Below are 12,425 nucleotides of genomic sequence, written 5' to 3' on the forward strand. Positions count from 1 at the left end.
CCAAGATGATCAGAAATGCAACCTAATGACTGTGGTTGCTAAGGTCATATACATGCCACAGTTGAAGGTGTGTGGACAATGATGCACCAGGTTCAGGCTCCCCAGGCTGATGCCACTGAACCTGCAGGCATCTCTGTGCTGGGCTCGGTGAAGCCACCAGCCCCATGGTTGCTCCAGCCTGGGCACCTCCATCCTGAAGGAGCCACACTTCCACATGAGGATAGAGGAAAGGCTTTCTTGGTGGATATTTATGGAGTTACAAGCCTCTCCAGGGCCCTCTGTGGTGAGGGGTGCTTCATTTGTGCACAAGTCCATCTCCTCTTGGGCACTGCAGGGTGACGATGACAGAGAGCTGTGTGCCACTGAGTGCTTTCCTCCCAGCTCAGCCTGAGCAGACCCAATCCTTTGGGATCTGGTGTCTTCTTTTGTGATGATTTTCATCAGTGCTGAAAAGCAGTTTTACAATGAATTCAGTGTAAAAACATCCCCTTAGATGGGTACCAACACGCAGCTTACTGGGGAAAACACCTTCCTGAAAAAGAGCCTTTTAAACACAGCTTGGTTTAACCCTGCCCGCTCTGAGTGCGACAGCAAAGCTCTTGCTGATGGCTGTGAGCAAAATTAAGAGCTTTTGGTCTGTGCGTTTATAATTAGACTGAGCAGAAGGCAAAATATTCCGTTATGACAACTTCAGAGTTGAAAGAAGTAAGTCTGAGCAGATGTTGATTTGCAGGATAAACAAATTAATTCAATTCAGTTTAGTCCCCTCTACTGTTTTAGTCCTTTGTTCCTTGATTTAAAGTGTCAACTACAGCACTCGTGCTGTATGCATGACAAAAACCACATGCCAGGACAGACACATAAATCTGCAAATAGAAAATATATCCAGTATCCTTGTAGGTCTGCTGTATTCCCCTATCGTCCTTTAACCTTCAGGACCTTGGCTTTCACCCAGGGCTGGTGTTCTCCATTTTTAAAGCTTTAGCAGCTTGCAAGTGAAATGATTGTCTTTGATGCTGAGACCTCTCAGGATTACAGTGCTGTGTTAGGTTGTACTAAATATGCAGACTGAGCTTCGCAGTCTCCAAATTTTCAGGTGAAAACAGTGTCCCTTAGAAAAGGCTGTTTGGTGGCATGATGTTGGGAGGGAGTCAGACCAACCAGCACACAGAGGGCTGGATGCTGAGTCCCTTCCTTCACGTCCATCTGTTACCACCCGGGACGGCACAGTCCTTGAGGCTGGGACTTTCCTTGAAGGACTGCAAAGCCCAAGCCTGTAAAGCATGTTAATGCAAATTGCTTGGAAATAAATTCAGTTGAAAACAAACGAACAAACAAACAAACAAGGGATCCCTCCTGAAGTAGGATGCTCTTTCTGAAAAGTTGAGCTTAGGTCTAAAGGACTTTACTTCCTTTAGAGGTCTCGGAGAGGTCTGTGGCTCCTCTGACTTCCAAGTTTAGGCTGAGACATAATTCAGCCCTTTTAATAACTGAAAGGCATTTGAGTCTTCTTAGTCCAAAGGAACAGATAAGCAGCTTTCTGAGTACTAAAACTCAGGCTGGTTTTATAAGGGGCATTAGTGCAATAGTCCTTCTGTGCTAATAGTGTGTTTTGTAGCCTAACAGGAATATTAGTGTACACATAGGCTTAGAGGAATCGTCTAATGTTTTTATTGCTTGGCATTTACATTTCTTTAAACATGAACACCAAACTACTGTAAGCTAAGACAGTATTATGAGCTGAGATGCATGATCTTTGTTGTGAATATGTGAATACACTGGTACGCTAAACAGCAACAGCTAAATGTCTTAATTCAGTAAAGAGGAGGTGAGCACATTCAAAAAGTCAGTGCTCAAATGCAGATGCCATGGCAGAGTGTAAATGGATGGATCAAAGAAACGGGTAGAGAGGAAAACGGGATCCTGGCCTTCAAGCTGCAACACAACAAAGTCCTGGTGCTTTGCTGACCACTTTTTACTTTTTGGACTTACGTACATAAGTGTTGAAAATTATAGAAATTTTAGAAGAATTAATTTCATCTAGAGCATCTGTGATCTGTACCCAGATGGCTGGTGGGTGGGCTAAGAACTGTGACGACTTAATGGCCGGGAATACCATTGAGCCACTCTGTATCGGATGCTGCTGCGCAGGATCTAACGTCTGTGGGTGGCACAACGGGGCAGGCACACATCCTCTGCCCCAGAACGATCCAGCTGCCCCGAAACCAGTTAAAGGGAAGGAAATAGTTCCTAACCTGCAGAGATGGCTCCCATTGACTCCCCTGTCTCATCCCTAGAGCTCAGCCTGGTGTTACGTGGCAGAACGTGTGCTGCTTTGCTGACAAAACAAGGGAAGCTGCGAAGCAGCTGCAGTTGACTGCTTTCCTGCAGTTACTTATTTTCGTATCAAGAGTAAATGCTCTGTGTTAATTCTGCACTGCTGTATGTTTATTCTGCATGTGCTTTATGAAGCCAGTGAGGAAAAACCAGCCCCGCAAGCGCCGAGTCCTGCAAAGCTAAACGGCCACACTCAGCTCCGACCCGCGAGACCCTCTCTGATCTTTTCCAGAAACAGGACCTTAGAGAAAAACATGTTTTACAAGGAAACAACTTTGCTATGTAAAAATGAGTCACTTTGTTTAACGTTAAACTAGTTGCATTGCATGTTTCCATCTCCTCTCTCTCCCCGCCGGGCAGCCCTGGGTGGGTGTCCGAGTGCAGATGGCAGAAGAAATGCTGGAAGAAACATGTCGCTCTGCGAGCAGCAGAGCTTGGGGGCCGGGTCTGTGGGATGCTTGTGTCTCAGCTCCGTGGGCTTGCCCTCTCCAATAGCACCGTTAAACCCGTCCTGGAGCAACTACCCCATCCGAGAGGCAGACGTGCTGGGGGTGGGCAGCAGCCGGAGCCCCTGCACTCGGAGGCAGGCTGCATAAGCCCAGTTTCTCTGGAAAAGCAGCTAAAAATAGCCCGGGGGGATGTGCCACAGGCTGCGCGCTCCCGGTGCCAGGTTTGTTTTATATTGCAGCAGCGCTGGGACTCGGGCCCAGGCCACGCGCAGCACCCGGGGACAAGGGCTGGGGATCGGGGGGGGCATGGGGCCAGGCAGCTGCGAGCCAGCGACCGCAGCTGGGCTGGGGCCAAATGCGATGCCCTGCACTCTGCACCCCTTCCCTCCGAGCCGCAGTCCCCGCTGGGTGCCAGCCCGGCTCCTGTGGGACCCCCCGTCCCCTCGACCCGCACCAAGAGCTGCTTGGGGCAATCATTAGGTCTGAGGAGGTAACAAGGAGGATTGAGGTGGTCTCAGTTTCTTTATCCCTTGTAAGAGGGTTTGCACCATAAGACGATACCTTACTCCAGAGCAGCCTGGTCAAGTGGGAATCAACGCTAGCTAAGTAAACACTGATCATCCTGCTTAGAGACTTGAATTAAAAAGCTTTGCCAATCAGCCTTGATTGATAGAAAAAGGACAGGGCATTAGGATCAGTCATGCAGCTTTAGAAGGCAAGACCTTCACCTCAATTTTTTTTGCTTCCCCGTTAATTGAACTAGGAACAGACCTGTATCATTAACTGCAGAATATTTACACATTTCTTTTTCCAGTGAGAAAAAACACATCTACACATTAGCGTCCATCTAGGAGCTAAATCCTGTGCTAGAGAGAGCTGTCACTCTGCTGTGATCAATAAACCCGTTAGCCTTCGCTCAGTGCCTTGGCTCTGTGAGAGCCCCTGGAATCAAATCTTATTATTTTGATGTATTGGTGTTATTTTGACTGTGCTCATCTGAGAGACTGGGATCAGATTGCATGGAAGAGCAATAAAAGAAAGAAAAAAAACCAGAAGACAAAAAAAACCCGAACAAAGGCATTAGAGGTAAAAGAAAGCCATTTGAAAAGACGAAGCTGGCAGCATGACAGGAAGATGCAGCAGATGAGAACATTGGGTACGAAGCTGGTACCTGGCTTGACCATCTCCTGCTCATTGCTCCAGCTGCGTGCAGCCCAGAAGCTGCTCAGCATGACACTGCTGCTGCAAACCGGGGCTGCTGCAGACGGGACAGCCTCCACCCTTATCAAATCAGCTGGTCAGGGATGCAAAGGGTTGTGGCTGCTTTGGAGGGCCAACGTAAGGCCATGCAATTTTCATACACATACATACCCGGCATCAGTCCAACTCTGCTACTTTTTTGCGCTGGGACCCTGTTGCAAGCCCCCCTCCCTGCTCTTTAAAGATATTGCATAAATATCAGACAAAAGTATTGGTGCAGATGTTGCTCGCCACAGCAAATGGGGTTTTCTGAAGCACTTCCATGACTAAGCACCAATCTTGAATATGACCTCGGCTGCTTTGCCTGTTCTGAGGTGCACTGATGCTGGTTCCCTGACTTCCCCGACCGTGATAGGAAGAGACGGGACAGATCCTGACACCAGTCCCAAAGACCAAGGACACACGTTGCGGATGTCCCCCTCCCTCTCCTGTTGCCTCTGGAAGGTCCCAGCTCTGGGGGCTGCGTTTAGCTCCCCCACGCTTGAGGCTCCCCTGTGCTGCTGCAGCCCTGCTACCCCGCCGGAGTGGGAGCAAACGTGCTGCAAACCCGCCCTGGGGCTCCACGCATGATTGATAGCAGCATGGAGCGGTGGGGCTGGCAGAGTGGATTAGCAGCTGATGGATTGCTGTAACTCAAGCCCTCGCATCCCTGCTGCACCGCCAGCTCCGGGGTCAGCAACACTCGGGCTGCGGTATGAACCCAGCCAGGCTGGCTAGCTTCAACTTAAAGCCTGCTGAAGTTGGGAAGCTGTGGAGGGGCAAAACCCAAATTACATCCTTGGGGAGACCCATGGGGAGCGTTGAAGTGCTTACAAAGTTCCTTGCCTTCATATTGAATAGAAAAGAGGAGCGGGAGATAGTGTGACATGGGCTTGCAATACCTCTGGTTTTGTTTTCCTGATTTTATTGGAAATGGAGCACCCCGAAACCCCAGGGCGGGAGTGGGGGGAGCCTGAAGGACGAAATGAAGGAGGTTACGAAAGGAGTGGAGTGGGTTATCAGCACGAGTGCATTCCTGCGGGGCCGGGCGGGCCAGGCAGCCGGGGCCCCTTTCACAAACCCCGGGGAGCTGTTTGCACAGCGCCCGCCGTTTGTCCCAAGAACATTTCTTAAATTGTTTCTAGCACTCTCAAGTGCGTGATTGTGCCTTGTCCAGTTATTTTAGCGATTGCTGCACGAGCAAAAGCGTTACCCGAACACCCCATCCCCACAAACACACGGCGGGTCTGCCAGAGGGACCCACGCGGTGGGCAGGATTATTCACCACCACCTCCATTGGCCAGGCTTATCGGAAACCCGATTAGTGACTCTGGCCCCGAAATCCATCCCCATCCCCGGGCTCGTAGGAGCAGCTGGAGCAGCTGCAGCCCTGGAGGGGACCAGCAGGCTGGAGCACCCCATTTTCCATGGCCCCAGCCCCTGCCTGCGGCTCCTGGGGAGGCTTTGGAGGTGGCAGCCAGTCTGTGCCACCCACGGGGCGCAGCAAGCACCCGGCTCTGCCCACCAGCACCCATTGAGGACTTTGTGAAGGGCTGGGGACAGGACCGGCACCGTGCCAGACACCCCGAAGCAGTGGGGCAAGCCTCATCACCCGTGTTTCCACTGCACCTGGAGCCAGGTGGGGTGTTGTCCTTCTAGGCTTATTTTCTTTTAACTTTTTCATTCATTAACTGCTCTTTTTTCCCAAGCCCCTCTCCACAACTCCAAGGGAACAGGGTTAAAACCAGGCTGTGTTTACGGTGTGATGGACATGCACTCGGATGGCATCGTTCGGAGGGGTCGGGCTCTCGCATGGCTGCCCCTGACCCCCGGAGGTCCCCACGCACACGCGCTGCTCAGGGCTCATGGGGCACCTTGCCCGGCCCCGGCTGGTGGGATGTGGCTGAGCCAGGCTGGCTCCTGGCTGCCACAAGCATGTCTGTAGTGATCACAGCAACATGTTGCTCTTGTAAAATGATAAAATCAGGTTTATCTTACTACTGAATGCTCTACCCATCGCACCCATACCCTGAACACTGAACCCCAGGTGGACACAAGAAGAGCCCAGGGATTTTTCTGTTAACAAGGCTGGGGCATGGGGGTATCCATCAACTGATGAGGTTGACAGCCGTTCCCGCATTGCCCATTCCCAGCGCATTCCCATTGCCCATTTCATCGTAACCAAGTGTCCAAAAGGGGTTTCTCAGAGCACCACTGCTTTTGAATGTTTTATTAGAGACTGAAGCCAGCACAGGATATTGAGTACTTCAGCAGCAAAGCAATACAGTGCATGGCTGGCAGGCTTTAATACGTACCTGATTGTATTTCCAATTACGAGAAATGCACTGAAGCCAGTCCTGAGGCAGGCCAGAGAGCTCCGAGCGCCGCAAATCTGGGCCATTTAGCTACATTATGACTTCTTCTCCTCCCTCGTGATTCATCTGGAGAGCAATTAAAGCCCTTGTAAAAATGTGTTCCCAATTAAAGAATGAGACTGGCTCTGAAGGATTAGACAAATTGAGGAGTAACTTTTGCAGTAGCACAGGTTTTGTATGAGCATCCCTTTTTTTGTTCATATCAAGCAAAATCCTGTGTGAACCAGCGGGAATGAAAACTGCTGTTGGAAACCTGCTCCAAAGTCCACGGTGTCCTTCCTTAAATTAAATTTGAATCCGGATTGGGGGTGAGGCTTTCAGAGCTCCACCTTACTGCTGCGCTGTTTGAGATGCAGCAAAGCAGAGCAAGCAAAATCCTTTTTGGAGAGGCTGAGCCCAAACAGGGGCTAGATTGCAAATCGCTGGTACCTGCTGGCCAGGCCACCCAGCTGCACCCCTGGGGCTGCAGGGACCGTGCTGCACCGTGTCCCTGCTCGGGCAGCAGCCCTGCCCTGCCCATTACTTCCACCCCGGCGCAGCCACCAAGACTGGGGCTGCAAATCCATTCTGTGTGCACAGGCCTTCTTCTGATCCCTCTGAAGCCGCTGCGTGCTTCAGGCGGTGGCTCCTAACAGCCTCAAACAACCGTATTAATCTGTGACAGCCTCCCTTGCCAAAGCGCGCAGGGCAGCGAAGGCGCAGGGAGCACAGCAGGAGCTGCGCAGCCAGACTTTTATGGCCACAAAGGCCAAGTCGCACCTGCTAAAGGTTGTGAATAGACTTGCAGACAGCACCAGGTGTGCCGTTTCAACAGATTTCACAACTGGGTGTGCCTTTCATCTATGTATAGAGCCCCGGTGAGGGGATGAAGCGTGCTCGGCAATTGTCCTAATTTAGCAAAAGTCCTATTTGTCCAGTGGGTCACCCTGCTCGGTCGGCACGTGTATTTCAGGAGCAATTATATCTGTTGCCCTTGGCCTGGCCCTGGCCGTGGCCCTGCGGGGAGTTGGAGAAATTTATTGTTGGTGGGGAGGGATGGTAATGAGGGAGCCGGCGAAAAGGCAAGCGGCCGCCTGCCAGGGCAGCGTGCTCCCAGCAGCGCGAGCAGCAGCCTCGTGAGCCCGGGGGAGCGCGGGCGGCCGGGGCACCCCGCACCCCATCCCTGCGCCTGCCCCCACCTACCCCACGGTGTCATTCAGCTCGCTTATTTAAACTGTCAGCCTTTTAGAGAAGGCATTTAATCATATCACTGTTCAGGGCTTAATGCCATGAGACCTGGGAGTAGCTCAGGGCTTGTAGGTACTTTACAAATAGGGTGATAAACAACAATAATAAACGAGGTCCATGTACTCGCAAGGTGCTAGTGACGTCTCTCTTGCCACCTAACAGTGAGCCTGACAGCGACATTACATTCAAGATTTTATAATTTCAGGCTTCATTAGGAGCCCGAGTCATAATTTCAAGTTCATTAGATTATCTCTATATCCCAAAGCCGCATCATAAAGATGAGAGAGATGCTAATATTCGTTTTTTAAATGCAGACCACTCGATTGTACTCAATAAAAGAAAGATGCTGATCTCATGGGGATGGTCGGATGAGATCAGATAAGATTTTTGCAGGCTCGAGTCAGTATTCATTAGCAGCAAATGGGGACCCTGTTTTATTCTGAACTGTCTGTTCTCCATGGACATATGTGTGGTGGCACGACCAAAGGATGTGTCTGAAACACAGACGTGATTTCAAGATGCCATTAGAAGCACTTTTTTCCTGCCTGGTCTTGGCCAATGTATATTGGATTTGCTCTAATTATGATCTTTGAAACGAGCCCTGATGAGAGACGTGGCATCTGAATTGCTCTGGTTGTATTTTTATAAATATGAATCATCTACTGTTCTGAAAAAAGTTCAAGCCCTTTCTCCCGCATTTTCAAACCTTCCTAATTCCTTATAAAGATCCCCACCAAAATTAACAGGGAAAAAAGGAAAAGGATGATGATACATTTATATTTAATATTGCAAAGCCAAACACCAGACACAACATCGCTTTATGTACAGCTTTCACTATATTGCATCACCGCTGTTCTGTGGAAAATTCCCAAATTGTGGAAGGAAACGTAAGTAATCCCCTGACCATTTTGTTTCTGTCTGAGAGTTACAGATTGCGGCCGGGCAGAGCACAGGGCCTGGGTGTAGCATCCCTTGGGGTGTGAAGGCTTCAGAGCCACCGCAGTCCCCCGGGGTTTTGGAGGTGTCTGCCCCGTACACCGCTGGGGAGGAACGGACTGGGAGGTGGGGGCAATGCTGCTCAGCTTCTCGCCCGGCCTTCTGGATCATGGAGAAGTGCTGAGCGACTGCCCGGCTCATGCAACTGCCCTCTGTCACAGCTCCCCAGCAGAGAAATATAAATTGCATCAAAAATGGTTAGTCTGAAGCCCGTAGCTTGCATTGGCAAGGTCACCTGGGAGCACCGTCGAGGGCTGGTGCTGCGTGGCTGTCCCCGTGCCCTCGCGAGGGCTGCGGCTTCCCTCCCGCACGCCCCTCCGTGCTGCTGCACCCCGTGCCCCCTCTTCCCAGGCAGTGACTTCCCGCTCCCAGCCCATGCCTGGGAAACCCCTGCTGCTGCCCTGGTGTGGCAGCTCCTCTGCACGGCCCCAGGGCGGGGCTGTGACGCAGACAGGCTTCAGGCACCTACAACTTGCAAGCCCTCCACCCAGCTGTTTGAGTGATGGGGAACAGCCTTCTGCTGACCAGCAGCAGTAGTTTGGGCCAGATTTTGGCAAGTCTGGCACTGCCCTCGGTGCTCCCCCAACACACACACTCTTGGGAAGGGACAGTACGTTAGAGGGACAGCCACAGCGCCTTGGCGTGGGCAAAATACGCGTGTGTTTCAAACTGTCCAGCTCCAAGACGTGCAGCCAAGGCACGACCGGCTAGCACCAGCTGTGTGCTTTGTGCAGATGTGCACAAAGATTTTAGGACCTTCATCCGCCCCTGTGCTGGGTATGGCCGCGTGCTCTCTCTGGTGGCCCAGCAGCCCATAGTTCATGATGTGCACGTTGGACGGTGGCACAACAGATCCAGCACTGTCTGACCTGCCTCCTCCAGGGGTGGTCTGATGAGTCCAAACCAAATGCAGGTGCCGAGATTTTAAGGCACTTCTAGACAGACTAATCAGTGAAACCTGTATTTAGTCTGATGAATCACACCTTGAATGCTCGTCACCCACACAGGTGGGTCAAAGTCTTGGGCTCTCACCAAAGTGGTTAATGCAATGTGAGTGCACCTTGTGAAGCAGTGACTCCACGTCCTGGGCATGTCTGACTGGGGAAAAGCTCCCAGCATTGCACAAAGAGCCTCCCTAGAAGTGGAGTTTTGTCCATTTGTAATTCTGGGGCAAATGGTATAAATACATAAATGCTGCTTTGAAAAGTTTCAAACTCTGACCCCCCCTCCACGACACCAATTTATTTTTCCAAATTACTGCGTTATGCAGCAAAAAAGGCTTTTGACGTGTATACACACACACTTATTAGCTTGACACTAAACAGATCAACAAGCTACTGCGTAATAACTTTGACAGAATCAAAATAGACACTTTGCTAACTACAGCCTGGAATAAAAGGCATTACTTATTATACATATTGTAGTAGGTCGTAAAGGCCTCAGCAGCAGTCAGGACACATTGTACTTGACACCGTAACGACGCAGAGCAGCGGAGACCCCGCCCTAAAACACCTTCCAATGTAAATACATCAGACAGACAGAATTTATTTACTTTTCACGATAACTCAGCCCTTGACTCAACACAGACCAGGCACAGTTCAATGCGAATGTGTCTGAACTTCCACAAAAGGTGTCTGACTCCCACAGACGAAGGCTGCTCTTTCTCCAGTGGCTTTCCAAGGACTTTTCCTCCCTGTCAGATGGAGAACCAGCAAGTACCAGTTCTAAAAGCATTCTTTTAAAAAATTATTTATTTATACATCTATTTAGACATGCAGAGATTTTAAATCAGCCACTGGATACCATCAGGCATCTGTACTGCATTTACTCCCGTTGCTATATGAAAGTTTGCATATTCGCAGTACTCATCTTCTAAACATACTTAGTACCTCAGTAACCCTAGAAGCACATATAATGTAGTCATGTGAATTAACATTATCTCAGTGAATAACATAAATCAGTGCATAATTAAATTGCCAGACTTGATTCTCTTTCAGTCATGCTCTTAACAGTTTCACAAGACAAATAGCCCACATCTAAACTATGCTGTTAGAACAAATAATATACGTTCTAATTAGACCCCTTTATTAAATCAAATTGTGTTGCTCAGTACGTCTGTGCAGGTTGTATGGGCTTCAATGTAAACTGCACAAAGGATGATAAAATCTCTCAATAAAGCACTTCCAATCATTAGATTTCAAGGAGTGTTATCTGAGAGGTAAGTCCCATTCTTCCCATTTGGGTCATAAGGAAAGTGAGACCACAGAATACCTCAGAGAAATCACTTGTATTAGTCACCTCAGAGTCAAATTAAAAGAATTTGGCCTCTCGAGTTCCGCTCTAGAGGACAAAGTTTGATCTAATTAATCAAGTATTACCCATAAAACAAACAAAGCAGCATGCGTTCCAGTAGAAGCCCCCATCATTCATCCCCCCATCATTGCTGCTCAGCATTATAGTGGGAACAAACAGAAGCACACAATCTTACAGCTGGTCTATTGTCAAAATGACACATTAGCAGAAGGATTTACAGACATGTTTGCTTATGAAATAAAGGTCTGCATGTTCAGAAATGCAAACGTTTTCTCTGTACAGGAGCTACACACCATAGAGAACGCTGCTCCCTGAAAGCTGTGCAGAACTCAGGAACGTGGTTAGGATATCTGTGACTATTAAGGTTTGCAGCCTTCTGCCACCAAAATATCAGAAACTACAGTGAATACACAGCTGCCAGTATGTACAGACCACAGTGACAGGCTGGTATAGCAGCTGCACTGAGGTCCTGAGCAACTCTTCAAAACCGTGGCAGAGCAGTGCCATGGAAAAGGAGAACTGGACACATTTACTTAGCCTTTGTGCGAAAATCAACAATTGCTTCTCAGAGGCAAATCCTGGCCCCAGTGAAGCCAGCAAGTGTTTTGCTAATGATGGAAAATAGGTCAGGATTTTAATTCAGATTTTACTTCCAAATTTATTTCAAGAAAGATTAGCTCTGTGATGAGTTCATCGAGGCAGGCAGTTTTCTCTATCCACAGAACCAGTAGGAAAGCTTTTCTTAAAATCATGGTGTTTTATTTTTTTTGGTAGCTTGGGTGCTATGTTGTTTTGGAACCACATGAAGCTGAAGATGACACCCATCGTCTTTGGGAGAGTCTCATCATAAGCAAACTTCATGGAGTCTTCTAAAGGTATTTCTACAACTTCAATCAGCTCTCCTTCTTCAGGCTGGCCACCTCCTTCACCAGTTCTCATCTGGTCTGTTACTTCTGCATAAAATAACGTCTGCCTGGAACCTGTCACACCAACTCCAGACCTGGAAAAAAGCAGAGAGGAAACTTTGTTTTAGATCAAAAGAAGACAGCTAGGAACTAGGAATGGAAACCTGGGTTCTTAACTTGTATCACTGTCGTGGTTTAGCCCCAGACGGCAACGAAGCACCATGCAGCCGCTCACTCAATCCCCCCCACCCCCGCAGTGGGATGGGGAAGAGAATCGGAAGAGTAAAAGTGAGAACACTCGTGAGTTGAGATAAGGACAGTTTAATAGGGAAAGCAAAAGCCACGCGCGCAAGCAAAGCGAAGCAAGGAATTCATTCACTCCTTCCCGTGGGCAGGCAGGTGTTCAGCCATCTCCAGGAAAGCAGGGCTCCGTCACGCATAATGGTTGCTCGGGAAGACAAACGCCATCACTCCAAATGTCCCCCCCTTCCTTCTTCTTCCCCAGCTTTATATGCTGAGCATGACGTCATGTGGTGTGGAATAGCCCTTTGGGCAGTTTGGATCAACTATCCTGGCTGTGTCCC

General features: G+C 49.4%; 1 protein-coding gene across 2 annotated transcripts in view; it reads right to left on the bottom strand.

Moving 5' to 3' along the window:
• Positions 1 to 9,843: 9,843 nt before the first annotated feature.
• Positions 9,844 to 12,425, bottom strand: part of NUDT14 (nudix hydrolase 14) — a 63,212-nt gene continuing 60,630 nt past the window's right edge. Inside the window, exon 6 of one of the 2 annotated variants that reach the window (XM_072865550.1) lies at positions 9,844 to 11,936. In XM_072865550.1, the coding sequence (XP_072721651.1) occupies positions 11,627 to 11,936 (310 nt within the window). In that variant the 3' untranslated portion in view covers positions 9,844 to 11,626. The remainder of the gene's footprint in view (positions 11,937 to 12,425) is intronic. The other variant, XM_072865549.1, reaches the window with a different exon arrangement.

The sequence above is a fragment of the Ciconia boyciana genome, chromosome 6 (assembly GCF_034638445.1).
Source record: "Ciconia boyciana chromosome 6, ASM3463844v1, whole genome shotgun sequence".
In the NCBI taxonomy this organism is placed as follows: Eukaryota; Metazoa; Chordata; class Aves; order Ciconiiformes; family Ciconiidae; genus Ciconia; species Ciconia boyciana.